General features: G+C 41.5%; 1 protein-coding gene across 3 annotated transcripts; it reads right to left on the reverse strand.

Moving 5' to 3' along the window:
* Positions 1-5,056: 5,056 nt before the first annotated feature.
* LOC308663650 (zinc finger protein 263-like) lies at positions 5,057-14,350 on the reverse strand. 3 transcript variants are annotated; one of them, XM_081320232.1, is made up of 6 exons: positions 14,289-14,350; positions 13,071-13,661; positions 12,077-12,179; positions 11,748-11,818; positions 11,295-11,424; positions 5,057-8,135 (listed from the first exon to the last, which is right to left on the reverse strand). In XM_081320232.1, the coding sequence occupies exons 2-6, from the start codon at positions 13,563-13,565 to the stop codon at positions 6,004-6,006; spliced, it is 2,931 nt and encodes a 976-aa protein (XP_081176358.1). In that variant the 5' UTR covers positions 13,566-13,661; positions 14,289-14,350; the 3' UTR covers positions 5,057-6,003. The 3 variants fall into 3 exon arrangements, with proteins under 3 accessions (XP_081176358.1, XP_081176357.1, XP_081176359.1); XM_081320231.1 differs by having other exon boundaries at positions 14,170-14,346; XM_081320233.1 differs by lacking the exon at positions 5,057-8,135 and having other exon boundaries at positions 11,171-11,424; positions 14,170-14,346.
* Positions 14,351-16,717: the final 2,367 nt, after the last annotated feature.

A 16,717-nucleotide genomic window follows, 5' to 3' on the forward strand; every position in this document is an offset into this window, starting at 1 on the left:
GTTTGAATGGCAGGCATGCGCGCAAGCGTGCATAGCTCCATTTGCAGAAACATAGAGCTTTGTATGCACATTGCTCACGCAAGTGGAACTGCATGCATGCACTGCATGTACACACATGCTTGCCCACTACTCGCGCGGCCTAGTTCTGAATGGGCCGACCAATAGTATGCCACATGGGCCTGGGGACCCTTGATTTACAGTATTTTCTCCACTGCCAAACAACCAAATATCTTTAGTATGTTTGCCTTCATCACAGAAATTTGTGTCTTCCTTCTTCCATTGTTGTGCTGTTTTACTCCTGTTTGTAGCTTTTAATCTTACTGGACAATTTATCTGGATATGTTGAATGGATCCACATGCAGAGCATCATTTTACTACACAGATTTTCTCTCCCACCTTGTTATCTCACTGGAATGCAGCTCCTGACTGAGATGTAAATTACTATTGTTTCTCCCACCTGCAGTGTTTCTCTCTAATCTTTTCTGTTCTTCTTCTAAAAGCCTCCCAGTTACATAACTCATAAATAATGCTAGTCCATGGACTCAAGACTTGTTATTAACACGTGTCAAGTATCGTCAAGGAAACTCAGCACAGCATATACTTTTGTGTGCTTCTGAAAACACTATTCCTCATTCTTTTAATTCAAGTAAGGTTTTCCTCATAAATTGAAGGTGATCTGACCAACTTTCTCCAGACTTTAGCCTTGCTCTATAAAGTTTTCTGGTAAGAGTTACTATACTGCTTCCTGTTTCTCTTTTATAAATTCTGTGTAAGGCAAGCCAGCATTTTCTAGCACATTAGCCCCCCTACACACACCTATCTTCCAAGCACAAAGTTATGCTGGCTGATGTGGTTTCATTTTGTCTTTGTCCCTTCTTATTAAGATCTGCTGGAGGATTGTTTACAACTGTCCGCAAATCCTCCCTCCTCCGTAGAAACACCTCTATCTTTAGGCTCCATGAGAAATAATAAATAAATAAATTCCTCTCATTAAAATGAGCCACAGGAAATCCTCCTCCCATTTCTGTAACAGATAGCATTGTGCTGTCCTCAGCCTCCTTCAGATTCATAGAGAAACTTTTACTGGTGCTTCATTTCTGGGCCCTAGACATAGAGGACACAGAAGAAAAAGGCAGGAAAAAAGGGAAACTCCACCCTCCACATCCACAACAACCAATCACAGTGCAGAATGCCACTCGCAGAAGCCAGCACTCTCCAACCAATCAAGAAGAAGAAGAAGAAGAAGAAGAAGAAGAAGAAGAAGAAGAAGAAGAAGAAGAAGTTGGAAGGGACCTTGGAGGTCATCTACTCCAACCCCCTGCTCAGGCAGGAAACCCTATACCATTTCAGGCCAATGGCTGTCCAGTCTCTTCTTAAAAACCTCCAGTGTTGGAGCATTCACCACCTCTGGAGGCTTCCACTGGTTAATTGTTCTAACTGTCAGGAAGTTTCTCCTTAGTTCTAGGTTGCTTCTCTCCTTGACTAGTTTCCATCCGTTGCTTCTTGTCCTGCTTTCAGGTGCTTTGGAGAATAGCTTGACTCCCTCTTCTTTGTGGCAGCCCCTGAGATATTGGAACACTGCTATCATGTCACCCCCTCACCCTTCTCTTCATTAAACTACACATACCCAATTCCATCATCCGTTCCCTATAACTGTGTGTTCTGGCTCACTACTCCAGCTACTACATTTAAATATCATCTATCTATCTATCTATCTATCTATCTATCTATCTATCTATCTATCTATCTATCTATCTATCTATCCTATGTATCTTCAAATAAATAATCAATGCAGGTGATCATGCAGAGAGGGTAGCAAAGGGAGATTTTCCAGGAGGGGGGGGAAGGAAGCTGTCTCCCCCAAATCAAGAACCTTCTCAACCCAACTACTTTTAACAGTATTCTTCTTACTCCAGAGACTCAAAATAATCTTGACTTTTCCCCAATCCATTGCAGTGGCTTCTCTCTCTCTCTCTCTCTCTCTCTCTCTCTCTCTCTCTCTCTCTCTCTCTCTCTTTCTCTTTCTCTCTCTCTCTCTCTCTTTCTCTCTCTCTCTCTCTCTCTCTATCTCTCTCTCTCTCTCTCTCCCTTTCTTTCTCTCTCTCTCTCTCTCTCTCTCTCCCCCCCCCTCTCTCTATGTATGTGTTACACAGAAATTTACACTTTATCATTAGCATTTTTTCCAATAATTTTATTGAAGGTTACAGTATGCAAATAAAACTAATTGTTGTTGTTAGTTGCGAACTCGTGTCCGACCCATCACGACCCTATGGACAATGTTCCTCCAGGCCTTACTGTCCTCTACCATCTTCTGGAGTCCATTTAAGCTCATGCCTACTGCTTCAGTGACTCCATCCATCCACCTCATTCTCTGTCGTCCCCTTCTTCTATTGCCCTCAATCTTTCCCAGCATTAGGCTCTTCTCCAGTGAGTCCTTCCTTCTCATTAGGTGGCCAAAGTATTTGAGTTTTAGCTTCAGGATCTGGCCTTCTAAAGAGCAGTCAGGGTTGATCTCCTCTAGGACTGACCGGTTTGATCACCTTGCAGTCCAAGGGACTCGCAGGAGTCTTCTCCAGCACCACAGTTCAAAGGCCTCAATTCTTTGGCGCTCAGCCTTTCTTATGGTCCAACTTTCACTGCCATACCTTGCAACTGGGAAGACCATAGCCTTGACTATACACACTTTTGTTGACAGGGTGATAGAGTTACATAATACAGAAATATTTCTTAAAGTTAAAAAAAGTGCAGAAAATGGAAAAAGAAAGTAAAATAAACCTTTCACACTGAACGGAGTTGAAGGTTGTTCTTAGCTTAGCAGGGGTGTCAAACTCAATTTCATTGAGGGCCGCATCAGCATTGCGGTTGCCCTCAGGGGGCCGGGTGGGTATGGCGAGGGTGGGCGTGGCCTACTGGGTGGGCGTGGCTAGAGTGCATATGGCCTACTGGGTGGGCATGGCCAGCTCTACATCGTTCGCATCAAGGGTGCCTATGGGGGCCTGGGCAGGACTGGGACAGATCTGAGGGTCTCTGGCAGAAGGAGGGTCTCTGGGCCAGGGCCAAGGCAGTGGGGGCCGTTCCCTTACTGTTTCCAGGATGGCTTCGCGGGCCACATGAAACCACTTTGCGGGCCGGATCCGGCCCCCGGGCCTTGTGTTTGACATGTCTGGCTTAAGGGAACAGGTTGGGCAGGACTAACACTATATAAATAAAAATGCATATATTTCAACAACTAAATCTACAATTTAAAAAGATTCTTGTTCAAATGGATCCATATATAGGAAATTCTCTAAGTGCTGACTTGAAGGTTTTTTTTTTCCAGATTTATATGGCTTTTACCCTGTACGGCTCCTTTTATGGAAGTTAAGATAACTGTTTCAGCAAGGAAGAAGGCTACTAAGGCAAGCCAAAATAAAGAAGTACGGAGCAAAAGAAGAAAAAGATAAACTGATGGAGAAACATAAAGACTGAACGCTGTGGTTTTAGCTTATTATTATAGTAACTTGTAGCTTTGTCTGCTTTGCTATGCGTGGTTAAAAGTTTCTGATTTTTATGATTTCTGAACTGTTAGCAATTCCTAAGTGACATTTAAAAACAAGCTAGTCTTTGACCAAAGAGGGAGTCAAGATGGAGGAGCAAATTATTAGAGATATTATTAGATATATGAGGACCCAGATTGTTGGGGGCAATTAAGCTGACTTTGTAATAATGCCGCTTGGGGTGTGTGTGAAAGCCCTAATAAGCAGGCATATACATAGAATGAAGGCTACTGCTAAGCTTGTAAGCCGCCCTGAGTTTTCGGAGAAGGGCGGGATATAAATGGAATTAAAATAAATAAAAATAAAAAATATTTGAAAATTCTCTAAATAAAATCCACCAGTTCATTGATCAGCTGTGCTCCAAGGATGATTTTTAAAAAAATCTGTAGAAAGTTACCAGCTACTGAGGCAACTTTACAAGCAACTGAAAGTGTAGAGGAGTTAACTGCAATTTTGAAATATAAACCTGACATTAACTTTTATTATGGTTTAAACATAAATCTCTCAACACAACTGAAAGAAGAGCTTCAATGAATGAATGAATGAACTTTATTATCAAAGTACAAAATTACTTCATAAAAGAAAAAAATATTATTCTATAATATTGGAAGGAGGGATCTAAATTTAATAATGGTTCAAACCCTGTATGTTAAGAAATTAAAGTTATATTAGAAAGTTTTGATTTTAGAAATGTGTTTAAAGAAAAGTTTAACATTTTAAAAAAGGGTGAAAAAGATGAGTATTTTTCCCTGTAAGGTCAAAGAATCTGAAATGAACCTTGTTAATAAAAAAGATAATTCAAGGTTTATTAGGTGCAAATAGAACCTAATACTGCAACGCTCTCTACATGGGGCTGCCCTTGAGGACCACCCGGAGGCTTCAGCTGGTGCAGAATGCGGCCGCGCGAGTTGTGATGGGGGTCTCCCGATACTCCCATGTAACACCTCTACTCCGCGAGCTGCATTGGCTTCCGGTTGCCCTTCGGGTGAGATTCAAGGTGCTGGTGATGACCTATAAAGCCCTAAATGGCTTGGATCCGGGATATCTGAGGGAACACCTGCTGCCAGCATCAAGCTCCCTTCGTCCAGTGCGCTCCCACAGGGAGGGTCTTCTCAGGGTGCTGGCGGTTAAAGATTGCCGGCGGGTAACACCCAGGGGTAGGGCCTTCTCAGTGGGCGCGCCTGCCCTTTGGAACCAGCTGCCCGCGGAGCTTAGGACTGCCCCCGACCTCCGTTCAATCCGCCGGGACCTGAAGACCTGGCTCTTCGAGCTCTCTGGCCCAGGCTGAGAATTTTTTAATTTTTAATTTTAACTGGGTTTTTATTTTTTCTCAGGGTTTCATTTAATCTTTTTAAATTTGTTTTAACTTTTGTATTGATTTTCTTTTAAATATCCTGTAAACCGCCCTGAGTCCTTCGGGAAAGGGCGGTATATAAATCTAAATAAATAAAATAAATAAATAAATAAATAAATAAATAAGTAAGTACACACCATTTCCATAGCAAGGAAGATAAAGCAGGACTGGTTAAATTGATCATTTTATTTAAAGAGGAGAATGTATTTAAATACATTTTATACTTGGAGATCACTTCTGGATTTTGTGCTTGTGATTAAAAAAAATGAAATTTTCACTTTGATTTTGCCAATTAGATAGATCTGTCGTGATAGAAATGGCTAGTTAATACACTAAAATGTAAAAGCAAAAACTTGGGGTTGGAGTGTTTTCATCTTGTTTGATACAAAAGTCAGAAGTCAACACCTTTTTAATTTACCCTCTATTTTTCCTTCCCCTAATTTCTTATTTCTATTTGTATTTTATATATTAAATATAAAGCCTTTTTTAAATGAGATAAACATGAGGGGAAAAAGATGGTCTCTTATTTATGTGAAATGGCAATGATAGTAGATAATAATAATAATAATAATAATAATAATAATAATAATAATAATAATAATAATAATAATAATAATAATAAAAAAGTTGGAAGGGATCTTGGAGGTCATTTAGTCCAACCCCTGCTCAGGCAGGAAACCCTATACCATGTTAGACAAATGGCAGTCCAGTCTCTTCTTAAAAAACGTCCAGTGTTGGAGTATTCACCGCTTCTAGAGGTAGGTTGTTCCAGTGATTAATTTTTCTAACTGTCAGGAAATTTCTCCCTAGTTCTAGGTCAATTCTCTCTTTGATTAGTTTCCATCCGTTGCTTCTTGTCCTGCCTTCAAAAATCCACTTGTGCCTAGCGTTTGGTTTCCATTAGTAAATTAATCTCTCTGGGGCCTCCAGTTGTGAAGTTTAGACTCAAAAAAACCTCTTTCCTAATTCAGTAAATGTAATAAGGAAATGCATATATTTTAACAACCAAACCTAACAGTTAAACAGATTCCCACCCAAATGTATCTGTATATGGAACATTCAGCCATTGGTCCTCTTCAAATTTTCCCATATTTCACAAGACTTATAGGGCTTCTACACTGTGTGGGTCCTTTTATGAGAGTTAAGATATCGCTTTGTAATAAAATCTTTCCCACACACCATACATTTATAAGGCTTCTCCCCTGTGTGGATCCTTTCATGGGTGTTAAGATAACTCTTTGTAGAAAAACTTTTTCCACATTCCATGCATTTATGCGGCTTCTCCCCTGTGTGGGTTTTTGTATGCGTGTTAAGATAACTGTTTGTAATAAAAGCCTTACCACACTCCATGCATTTATAAGGCTTCTCCCCTGTGTGGATCCTTTTATGGATGTTAAGATAACTCTTCGTTGAAAAACTCTTTCCACACTCCATGCACTCATATGGCTTCGCCCCTCTGTGGATCCTTTTATGGGTGTTAAGATAACTTTTTTTAATAAAAGCCTCGCCACACTCCGTGCATTTATATGGATTCTCCCCTGAATGTATCCTACTATGGTAAATAAGTTGGCAGTTCTTAATAAAGCTCTTTCCACACTCCATGCATTTATGCGGCTTCTCCCCTGTGTGGATCTTTTTATGGGAAATAAGGTCACTGCTCTTACGGAAGCTCCTTCCACATTCCGTGCATTTATAGGGCTTCTCTCCTGTGTGGATCCTTTTGTGAACAGTAAGAGACGAATTTTCACAGAAGCTCTTTCCACACTTTGTGCACTTATATGGCTTCTCCCCTGTATGGATCCAGTAATGGGAAGTAAGAGAAGTACTAAAAGTGAAGCTCTTTCCACACTCCATGCATTTATAGGGTTTCTCTCCTGTGTGGCTCCTTTTATGGGAAATAAGACCATTGCTCTGAGCATAGCTCTTTCCACACTCCATACATTGATAGGGCTTTTCCTCTGTGTGGACTCTTTTATGGGAGGTAAGATGACTGCTTTTAATAAAGCCCTTTCCACATTCAGGGCATTTATATGGCCTCTCCCCTGTGTGGATCCTGTTATGGGAAATAAAAGAACTCCTTTGACTGAAGCCCTTTCCACACTCCATGCATTGATATGGCTTCTCTCCTGTGTGGATCCTTTTATGAGATGAAAGGGAACAACTCTCTCTGAAACTCTTTCCACACTCCGTGCACTTATATGGCTTTTCCTCTGTATGGATTCGTTTATGGGAAGTAAGATGACTATTCTGAATAAAAGCTTTTCCACACTCCATGCATTTATAAGGCTTCTCCCCTGTGTGGATCCAGTTGTGGTAAATAAGATGACTGCTTGTTCTGAAGCTCTTTCCACATTCCAAGCACTTATAGGGCTTTTCCTCTGTATGGATTCGTTTATGGGAAGTTAGATGACTATTCTGAATAAAGGCTTTTCCACACTCCATGCATTTATAAGGCTTCTCCCCTGTGTGGATCCAGCTATGGGAAGTAAGATTACTGCTTCTTCTGAAGCTCTTTCCACATTCCAAACATGTATATGGCTTTTCCTCTGTATGGATTCGTTTATGGGAAGCAAGATGACTATTCTGAATAAAAGCTTTTCCACACTCCATGCATTTATAAGGCTTCTCCCCTGTGTGGATCCATTTGTGGTAAATAAGATGACTGCTTGTTCTGAAGCTCATTCCACATTCCAAGCACTTATAGGGCTTTTCCCCTGTGTGGATCCTTTTATGAACAGTAAGAGAGATGTTTTTGCAGAAGCTCTTTCCACACTCCAGGCATTTATAAGGCTTCTCCCCTATGTGGATCCAGCTATGGGAAGTAAGATGACTGCTTCTTCTGAAGCTCTTTCCATATTCCAAACATGTATATGGCTTCTCTCCTACATGGATCCTTTTCTGAGATGCAAAGGACTCATTTTCACAAGGAAGAGTCAATTTTTTTCCATTGTCTCTGCATATTTTACTTTCTCCTTTGGTTTGGGTTGGATAGTGTTCTTTCACATCTAATTTGTCTTTGAACAGTTTTACGTTTTTCATAATGTGTTTTTTCTTTATTTTTCCTTGTTGGGCAAGAAGGTCTTGCATTGGAGCATCAATGGAAGAACTTTCCCAATTCCAATTATTTGACTGGTTTGTCTCATGTCTCTGTACTTTCATTTGATTTGCAGGCTTCTCCAGTCTGTCTCCACGAGTCATCACTCGGAATGGTTCTGTGGAATTTTCATTTTCTTGTCCATTATTATCTTCAAAGAAAGGAGAAATAAAAATGATAGTAAGTTAGGGAAACAGTTCAAACTGCAGGAAGTTTGAACATAATTAAAGTCAAGCTGCACCAATCTTCTTAGATGCAGCAAAGGCGTTTGAGAATTAGAACTGGACTGTGTTGATTTAAATTTTTGAGAATTTCCTTAAATAGGTAAAATCGACCTAATCTTTGCATAAAGCACAACTAATTGGAAATTTAACAATCCTTCTAAAATACAAAAAACATCATGCTGCATGTTGAATTTGAGAGATCTTCCAGAGCAGGGGTGTCAAACTCAATTTCATTGAGGGCCGCATCAGCATTGCGGTTGCCCTCAGGAGGCCAGGTGGGTATGGCCAGGGTGGGCGTGGCTTACTGTGTGGGCATGGCTAGAGTGCATATGGCCTACTGGGTGGGTGTGGCCAGCTCTACATCATTCACATCAAGGGTGCCTATGGGGGCCTGGGCAGGAGTGGGACAGATCTGAGGGTCTCTGGCAGAAGGAGGGTCTCTGGGCCAGGGCGAAGGCAGTGGGGGCCGTTCCCTTACTGTTTCCAGGATGGCTTCGCGGGCCACATGAAACCACTTTGCGGGCCGGATCCGGCCCCCGGGCCTTGTGTTTGACATGTCTGTTCCAGAGGGAATAGAAATACCAATGTGGAAAATTTTAAGGAATTTAGGATTTTAATGAGCTTTAATAATTTAAAGACGCTGTTAACAAAAAATACAAAAATGGAAGATCAAATAAAATTGATGGAAAAAATTGGTTTTAAAACTGAGAAATTAAAATCAACAAGTTCAGTATTATTATGACCAATATGAACTGATAAAGGAGAACATTTATAGCTCGGTGTTGTAATACTAGTGCTGATGATGTTACCTAGTATGGATAATGAAACATCTGGAAGAAAACAACCAAGCTCAGAGAGCATCAAGGACCCTCTCCCCATGAACTGTATGTTATTTCAAAACAATTCTTTTAAAACGTGGAGTGAAAGAAGGATATGTTAAGCTAGGAGAAAATATGTACGTCATTGTTAGAAAGAATTTCCATGATAAAAATTAATGTTGGCCTAGAATAATATTTGTTTCAAATATCTTTTTAGACAACTGATGTGCCATTTAAACCAGATATATCCAACCTGCACGTTGCAGGCCACATGTGGGCGTGGACAGCTAATAATGCGGCCCCATAAGATATAAAAATATTTTTTAAAAAATAAAGTTTGTTATTTATATACATTAATTATATGTTTTATAGGTGGACCAAGACAATTTCTCTTCACTTAATGCGGCTCAGGGAAGCCAAAAGATTATACTGTGGCAGAATGATAGACATAGGTTTGTATGGCAAGGGAAAAAGCCACAGGTTGAATATCAAATTCTCCAAGATGCAAAGGAAATAAGACCTGGTCTGCCTGATTTGAAATTGAACTTTGCATCCTGCTGTGTGCTTTCAATGAAAGAATGTGGATGTCAACGGTGCTAACATCGGATGTTTTTGCATTTACAACAGATGGAAATATAGCCATCTTTTCCCTTTAGCTTTTAGAGTTAGATGATGCTGGGAGGGGGGATATGAATGAGAGTCCAGACATAACAACACTAAACTTAGCATGGGAATCAAGGTTATTGAGCCCAGAGCTAATAAAGAATTGGAGAGCTGGAGAGGAAGCCCATGCTTCAAGCTAATTGGGGAATGTGATTTATGACTGTTAATTGAAGGAGGAAATTGTGCTTTGATACTATGTGCCCAGGGGAGGGGAATTCAGTTTTTGGCTTTGATTATGTAGTGCCGATATTATGTTACTTGAATAAAAGATCCTTTAAAGTAAACAATGCCTTGAAATTCTTTTGAAGAGTTTCATCTGTCGGAACCATGAGAGTGGGTTGCTGAGCAATAAAAGAATTTTAGAATTTAAAAAGCATGACCTAAGATTTGGGTAATGTAGATTTTTAAAACAATAATTTTAGAAGTGCCATATTGAGAATATGGAACAGATACAAATCCAGATTGTGCCATTACAGCTCTCAACATAATAAGCATTTTACAGAAGAGAAGCAGTCAGCAAAGACAATGAATAACATGTCAAGAACCATTAGAATTTGAGCAAGGGGAATATCAAATGAAATCAAGAGAGCAATTGATGGCAGAAGAATATAGTTGTTGCTGGTTTTCAAACTGTCATCAGAAAGATTCAAGGTAGATAAAAGGACCTATGGTATTCAACAACCTAAGACAGAATTTGAATTTTGGTTGTGTAGAAAGGACAAACGTGTAACTGCTAAAACCTATAAACAATTAAAGAATGTATGATAAAATCGACAAAGAGGTTTTTCACAATATACAGATGTAACAAAATATGTGGTTGAAAGGAGTGAAATTTACATCATGTTACAATCTAAAAGGCAACTTTCATAAACTGTTGTAATACAAAAATTTTCAGAAGTGTATAAAGGTACCTGAAACTTATATTGGAAATGTGGGCAACATCAAGACTGTCGCATTTTGGTGGACAGGTAAAAAAGGCAGAAAATTTGAGATTCAAATACAGGGAACTTTAAAGATAAAATATCCAATTGAAATCAGAATACTTTGTTAGGACTAACGAACAAGCAGCTGGAAAACAGTCATAGAAGATTGCTTCTGACTTCATATGATAACTGCATCGAGACTATTATACCCCCAAAGCTGGAAGGACTCTATATAACTACAACGGTGGATGGCTGATGGAGATGACAGAATTATCAGAGATGACTAAATGACCTCTTTGATTTGAGGAAACACAATATATTGATTAATGATTGGAAAACCCTGATGGACTTCTTGCTAAAAAAAAGAAAAAAATGAACTTCTGGTCTATAAGTTTGAAGATTAGAAAGGATCCAATACGTAAGAGAAAGCTATCATGTAAACTTAAGAGAAAGAAGCAAAATTTTAACATTTCTTAACTTTTTCTATTCTTCTGTTTCCTTTTTTCATTATACTTTTTAAAAATTCGTTTATCACCTTACTCTACCTTCGTTTCCTCTTCAAAACCTGTATTGTTTTTTGTCCTATACATTTGGTAAAATTATAATAAGAAAGACATAGTTGATATCATCTAATTACAGAATGTCTTCCCAAACACTCTATTGGAGAGTAGCAAACTCTTACCCAGAGAGGACACGTTCCTATGATTTTCCACCATGACTTCCCAATGCAGCGCCTTTTGGTCAGGATCCAGCTGAGACCACTCCTCCTCAGAGAAATACACAGCCACCTCCTCAAAGGACACATAGCCCTCCTGAACAAGGAAAAACACATCAGAATAAGACCATTCAGTGAAAGGAACCCCAGCTTCCTTCTGGGTTGGTCTGTCTGTCTGTCTGTCTATCAAGACTTTCTGCATCTGGAAAGCCCACTTCTCAGTGACTTCAGTCCATTTAGCATTTCATTAAAAAGCTTAATGAAAAGTCTTTTTTAAATGGTATTGTGCTAATGTGATTATTTCAGGTATTATCGAGCAGTCTGGCACAATTGCATGTCAAAGAATTTCTAAAATGATCACTCTCTACTTAACAGATGCTCACACCATGATAGCCTTATTTTTTATTATGCTTCTCTTACTTGAGTTGTAAGTTCAATGATTGTTTCAGTTCCAGCATAATAAGCAGGCGTTATCTTCATTCTATTTTTCACTGCATGGGAGACAGAATTTTAACACCCATAATTAACAAAATAGGACTAGGTATTCTACAGAAGATGAAAATGAGTCAGCTGGGATTTCTCTAGGGCAGACATGTCAAACCCGCGATGTCACCTGATGTCACGCAACGTATCGAAGCTTTTTTGACATTGCCGGCAATGGGGTGGACGTGGTTTCCCAATGACGCGTCCGGCCCGCAGGCCGGCAGTTTGACACCCCTGCTCTAGAGAATGGAAGAACCATTAATTACCTCCTGAAGTATCCTGACTTGGACCCTCCTGTGAGATCCTCATCGCCTGAAGAGGATTTGATGGATTCCGCCTTCCCTCAGGACCTCTGATCTTCACAACAGACTTGAAATAGGAGAAAGGAGGGGAAAAAAAGATTTAATGTACACTCCAGAACAGGGGTCCCCAACCCCCAGCCTGTGGACCACTACCGGGCCACGGAATGCCAGCAACCGGTCCATACAAACAAAGTCCCATCTGTGGGATGCAGGCAGCACACAAAACCATGCTCCCTCTGGTCCATGGAAAAACCTCTCTCCACGGAACTGATCCCTGGTGCCCAAAAGGTTGGGGATTGCTCCAGAACATTAAGTTGATTCGCGTTCTCTGAATGCAAACCTGAAAACCCCCAATATCCATCAGTGAGGCTGAATGAGACACTAATGGAACAATGTCCTACAAGGATTAGGAAAACGTCTCCATGTAATTTAAACGCCAGAGCACACAAAACCATGCTCCCTCTGGTCCATGGAAAAACCTCTCTCCACGGAACTGGTCCCTGGTGCCCAAAAGGTTGGGGATTGCTCCAGAACATTAAGTTGATTCACGTTCTCTGAATGCAAACCTGAAAACCCCCAATATCCATCAGTGAGGCTGAATGAGACACTAATGGAACAATGTCCTACAAGGATTAGGAAAACGTCTCCATGTAATTTAAACGCCAGAGCACACAAAACCATGCTCCCTCTGGTCCATGGAAAAACCTCTCTCCACGGAACTGATCCCTGGTGCCCAAAAGGTTGGGGATTGCTCCAGAACATTAAGTTGATTCGCGTTCTCTGAATGCAAACCTGAAAACCCCCAATATCCATCAGTGAGGCTGAATGAGACACTAATGGAACAATGTCCTACAAGGATTAGGAAAACGTCCCCATGTAATTTAAACGCCAGAGAAGTCTCAGAGGGAAGGGTGAAGAATTCAAACACATTCTTTATTTCCCCTTTGGGGCTCCCCACCTGCAACTTGACCTGCTCCTTTTGTTCCTCCACCTGACTCAAAAGGAAGGCTTCCAACAGAGCCACCGCCTGGGAGCTGGTCTCTGCTCCACACTCCCGCACCCAACTCTCCATCTCTGGGGGCAGAAGGATCAGGAGCTGCTCCAGAACAACTAGGTCCAGCATCTGGGTTTTGGTGTGCTTTTCTGGTCTCAGCCATCGCCTACAAATGTCATGGAGTCGGCTGCAAAGTCCTCGGGGACCCTCAGCCTCCTGGTATTGGATGCTCCTGAAGTTGCAGGGCTGAACTTCTGAATGGAGGGTGGGTTCCTCTTCCAGGATCTTCTGCCCGCTTCTTGCCCAGATCTCCCCACAGCTGCCAGGCTGAACAACTGAAGGACCTTTTCCAGTCGCTCCACTTGCTAAAAGTTGTGTCTCCATCCTGTCTCTGTCCTGTAAGGCAACTCCAGATGGGTACAAGGAATCTTCCGGCTCTCCTAAAGACATTTCATTCATAAGTCTGCTTCTTGAAATTCTGTTGCCGCCTGTCTTTAGCTAAGAAATAAATTTGTGTACGTGCAAAGATGTAGAAATCACTTCCAATTTGTGTACCTGAGATGGAAAAAAGAAAAAGAATTTCAAGAATTAGAAAGTGGAGAATTTAACCACCGAACAACAGTCATCCCCATGGAAGGAAAGGTTTTTCTGAGCTGGTCTATGATTGCAATAGGGTTCAGCAGATGGGGTTCTTGGGGGAGGGGGGGGCTTCATTTTGGAGCACTTTATATTTCTCTTGGTCACAAGAAAAAGCTTCCTTTTAAAAACTTGCCCTCTGCATTCCCCCCCCCAAGAAGGATTTACACAACCTGCCAAAGAAATGCCCCTGGCTGCGGATGCCCCATTTCCCTTCTTCTGGGGACACGCAAGCGAGTTCACACAACCCTGCTTCCTCGCCCAGCTTCTCTCCTCCCCTGCTGGACCTCCGCCAGGCCGGCCCTCCTCTCCCCCAATTCGGGCTCTTCTTCCCCGGACACGGGCAGGAAGGGACCCCAGGATCCCCGCCGCCTTCCTGGGATCCCCGGTTCTTCTTCTGCTGCTGCTGCTCTGGAGCTCCACTTACCCCCTGCATGGAGAGGGCGGCTGGGGAACATGGGACCCGGGATCGGACCCAGAGGAGAGCTGGGCACGGGTCTCCCCCTCCTCCGCCTCCCTTTACACGGGAAGAGCCCACCTCCCCACCTAAGACAGGTGTGAATCTCTTCCCCCGCGAGACTCTCCCGCCAATTCTTCGTCTCCCGCGGAGCTCCAGGGGTTAAGGAGCGAGAGTATGGTGTCCTAGAGCGGCAAGGCTCACAGCCGTCACTTCCTTCGCAGCCTCCTCTGGAAAAGACTTTCGCCCTCCAATGGCCCATTGGGGAAGCGCTTGGTGTTCCCTTCTCTTGCTAGAGTGCGCCCTCTGGAGGAGTCAATGCGGAATTCAGGTGCTCATGCTCAGGGAGTGTCAGGGAATTGCGCAGTAGGTGTCCACGTGAAGTCATATAGATGCTTAGCCAAACTTGTAGCGTTATATAAATATAAATACTGCTATCATGTCACATTATAATATATATATAATATATATGAGGCATTTTATATATGTGTGTGTGTGTGTACACACACACACACACACATATATATACATATACATACATATACATACACGCATACATACATATATATATATTGTCCTCGGACAAGCGCTGGCTCTTCGGCTTTGAGCACTATATAAAAAGGTAAAGGTTCCCCCGCACATGTGTGCTAGTCATTTCCAACTCTAGGGGCCAGTGCTCATCTCCATTTCAAAGCCGAAGAGCCAGCGCTTGTCCGAGGACGTCTCCGTGGTCATGTGGCCGGCATGACTAGACACCAAAGGCGCACGGAACGCTGTTACCTTCCCACCGTAGTGGTCCCTATTTTTCTACTTGCATTTTTATGTGCTTTCGAACTGCTAGGTTGACAGAAGCTGGGATGAGTAACAGGCGCTCACTCTGTTACATGGCACTCGGGATTCGACCCACCAAACTGACAACCTTCTGATCAACAAGCTCAGCGTCCTAATCCACTGAGCCACCACATCCCTCTGTGTGTGTGTGTGTGTGTGTGTGTGTGTGTGTGTGTGTATAATTTTATTTCTAATCTGTCTTTTACACTTGGACTACAGTTTCTTTTCGCATAAAGACTGATTCAAAGAATGAGTTAAGCATCTCTGCCTTCTTTCTACTGCCTGTTACTTCCTTGCCATCTTCTCTCTTTAGTGGACCGACTGTTTTCTTGACCGTTTTCTTTTTATTTATATGTTGAAATAAACTTTTATTGCAAATCTTCATTCATTTTGAGCTTTTGCTTTCCTGACTTCATCTTTGCAGATGCCGGCTATCTGCTGATATTCTGCCTTAGTTATGTATTCCTTTTTTCATGTTTTGCACTTATCCTTTTTGTCTTTCAGTTCATCAGAAAGATCTTTGTGCAACTATGCTGGTTTCTTCTTCGATTTCTTGTTTTTCTTTTAAAGTAGTATTGTGTTGGACTGGGCTTTTATGATTTTTTATATTTTATGATCATATTTTTCAGAGTTTCCCATGCTTCTTGAGTTGTTTTCCCCTTTAGGATTTTTATCCATGGAATTTTTCTTAGGCTCTGAGTTTGTTAAAATCAGCTCTTATAATGTTTAAGACACTGGTTGGATTATATTCTATTGCTTGTGTTTGCATTATATTGAATTCCAATATGATGTGATCACTCTCGCCCAAGAATCCAGCAACTTCTACTCCCTCTATCACTTCTTCTCTATTAGTAAGAACTTTAAACCTCATGCACACAACCTGTTATTCTTTATGACCTTGCATGTACCATTGGCAAAAATTACTTTATATCCTTCATTTTATAAGCAAGACATACTCAGCCAATTGTGATCTAAATCTGGTACACATAAAAACTTAATGAATGATTTACCGTACATATATTGTTCGTAAATATATTGTTCCTTCCTCCTATACAAATGATTACCATTTGCCAGGCTTACATATTCTTGGGCAGCTGATTCCATACTGAAAAAAGTTTTGGTTTATTTACAACAGTGGTCCCCAACCTTTCTGGCTTCACGGCCCAACAGGGGCGGGGTAACGGGGATGGTTTTGTTTGAATGGCAGGCATGCGCGCAAGCGTGCATAGCTCCATTTGCAGAAACATAGAGCTTTGTATGCACATTGCTCACGCAAGTGGAACTGCATGCATGCACTGCATGTACACACATGCTTGCCCACTACTCGCGCGGCCTAGTTCTGAATGGGCCGACCAATAGTATGCCACATGGGCCTGGGGACCCTTGATTTACAGTATTTTCTCCACTGCCAAACAACCAAATATCTTTAGTATGTTTGCCTTCATCACAGAAATTTGTGTCTTCCTTCTTCCATTGTTGTGCTGTTTTACTCCTGTTTGTAGCTTTTAATCTTACTGGACAATTTATCTGGATATGTTGAATGGATCCACATGCAGAGCATCATTTTACTACACAGATTTTCTCTCCCACCTTGTTATCTCACTGGAATGCAGCTCCTGACTGAGATGTAAATTACTATTGTTTCTCCCACCTGCAGTGTTTCTCTCTAATCTTTTCTGTTCTTCTT

This window comes from Vipera berus, assembly GCF_964194415.1.
Source record: "Vipera berus genome assembly, chromosome: 2".
Taxonomy (NCBI): Eukaryota; Metazoa; Chordata; class Lepidosauria; order Squamata; family Viperidae; genus Vipera; species Vipera berus.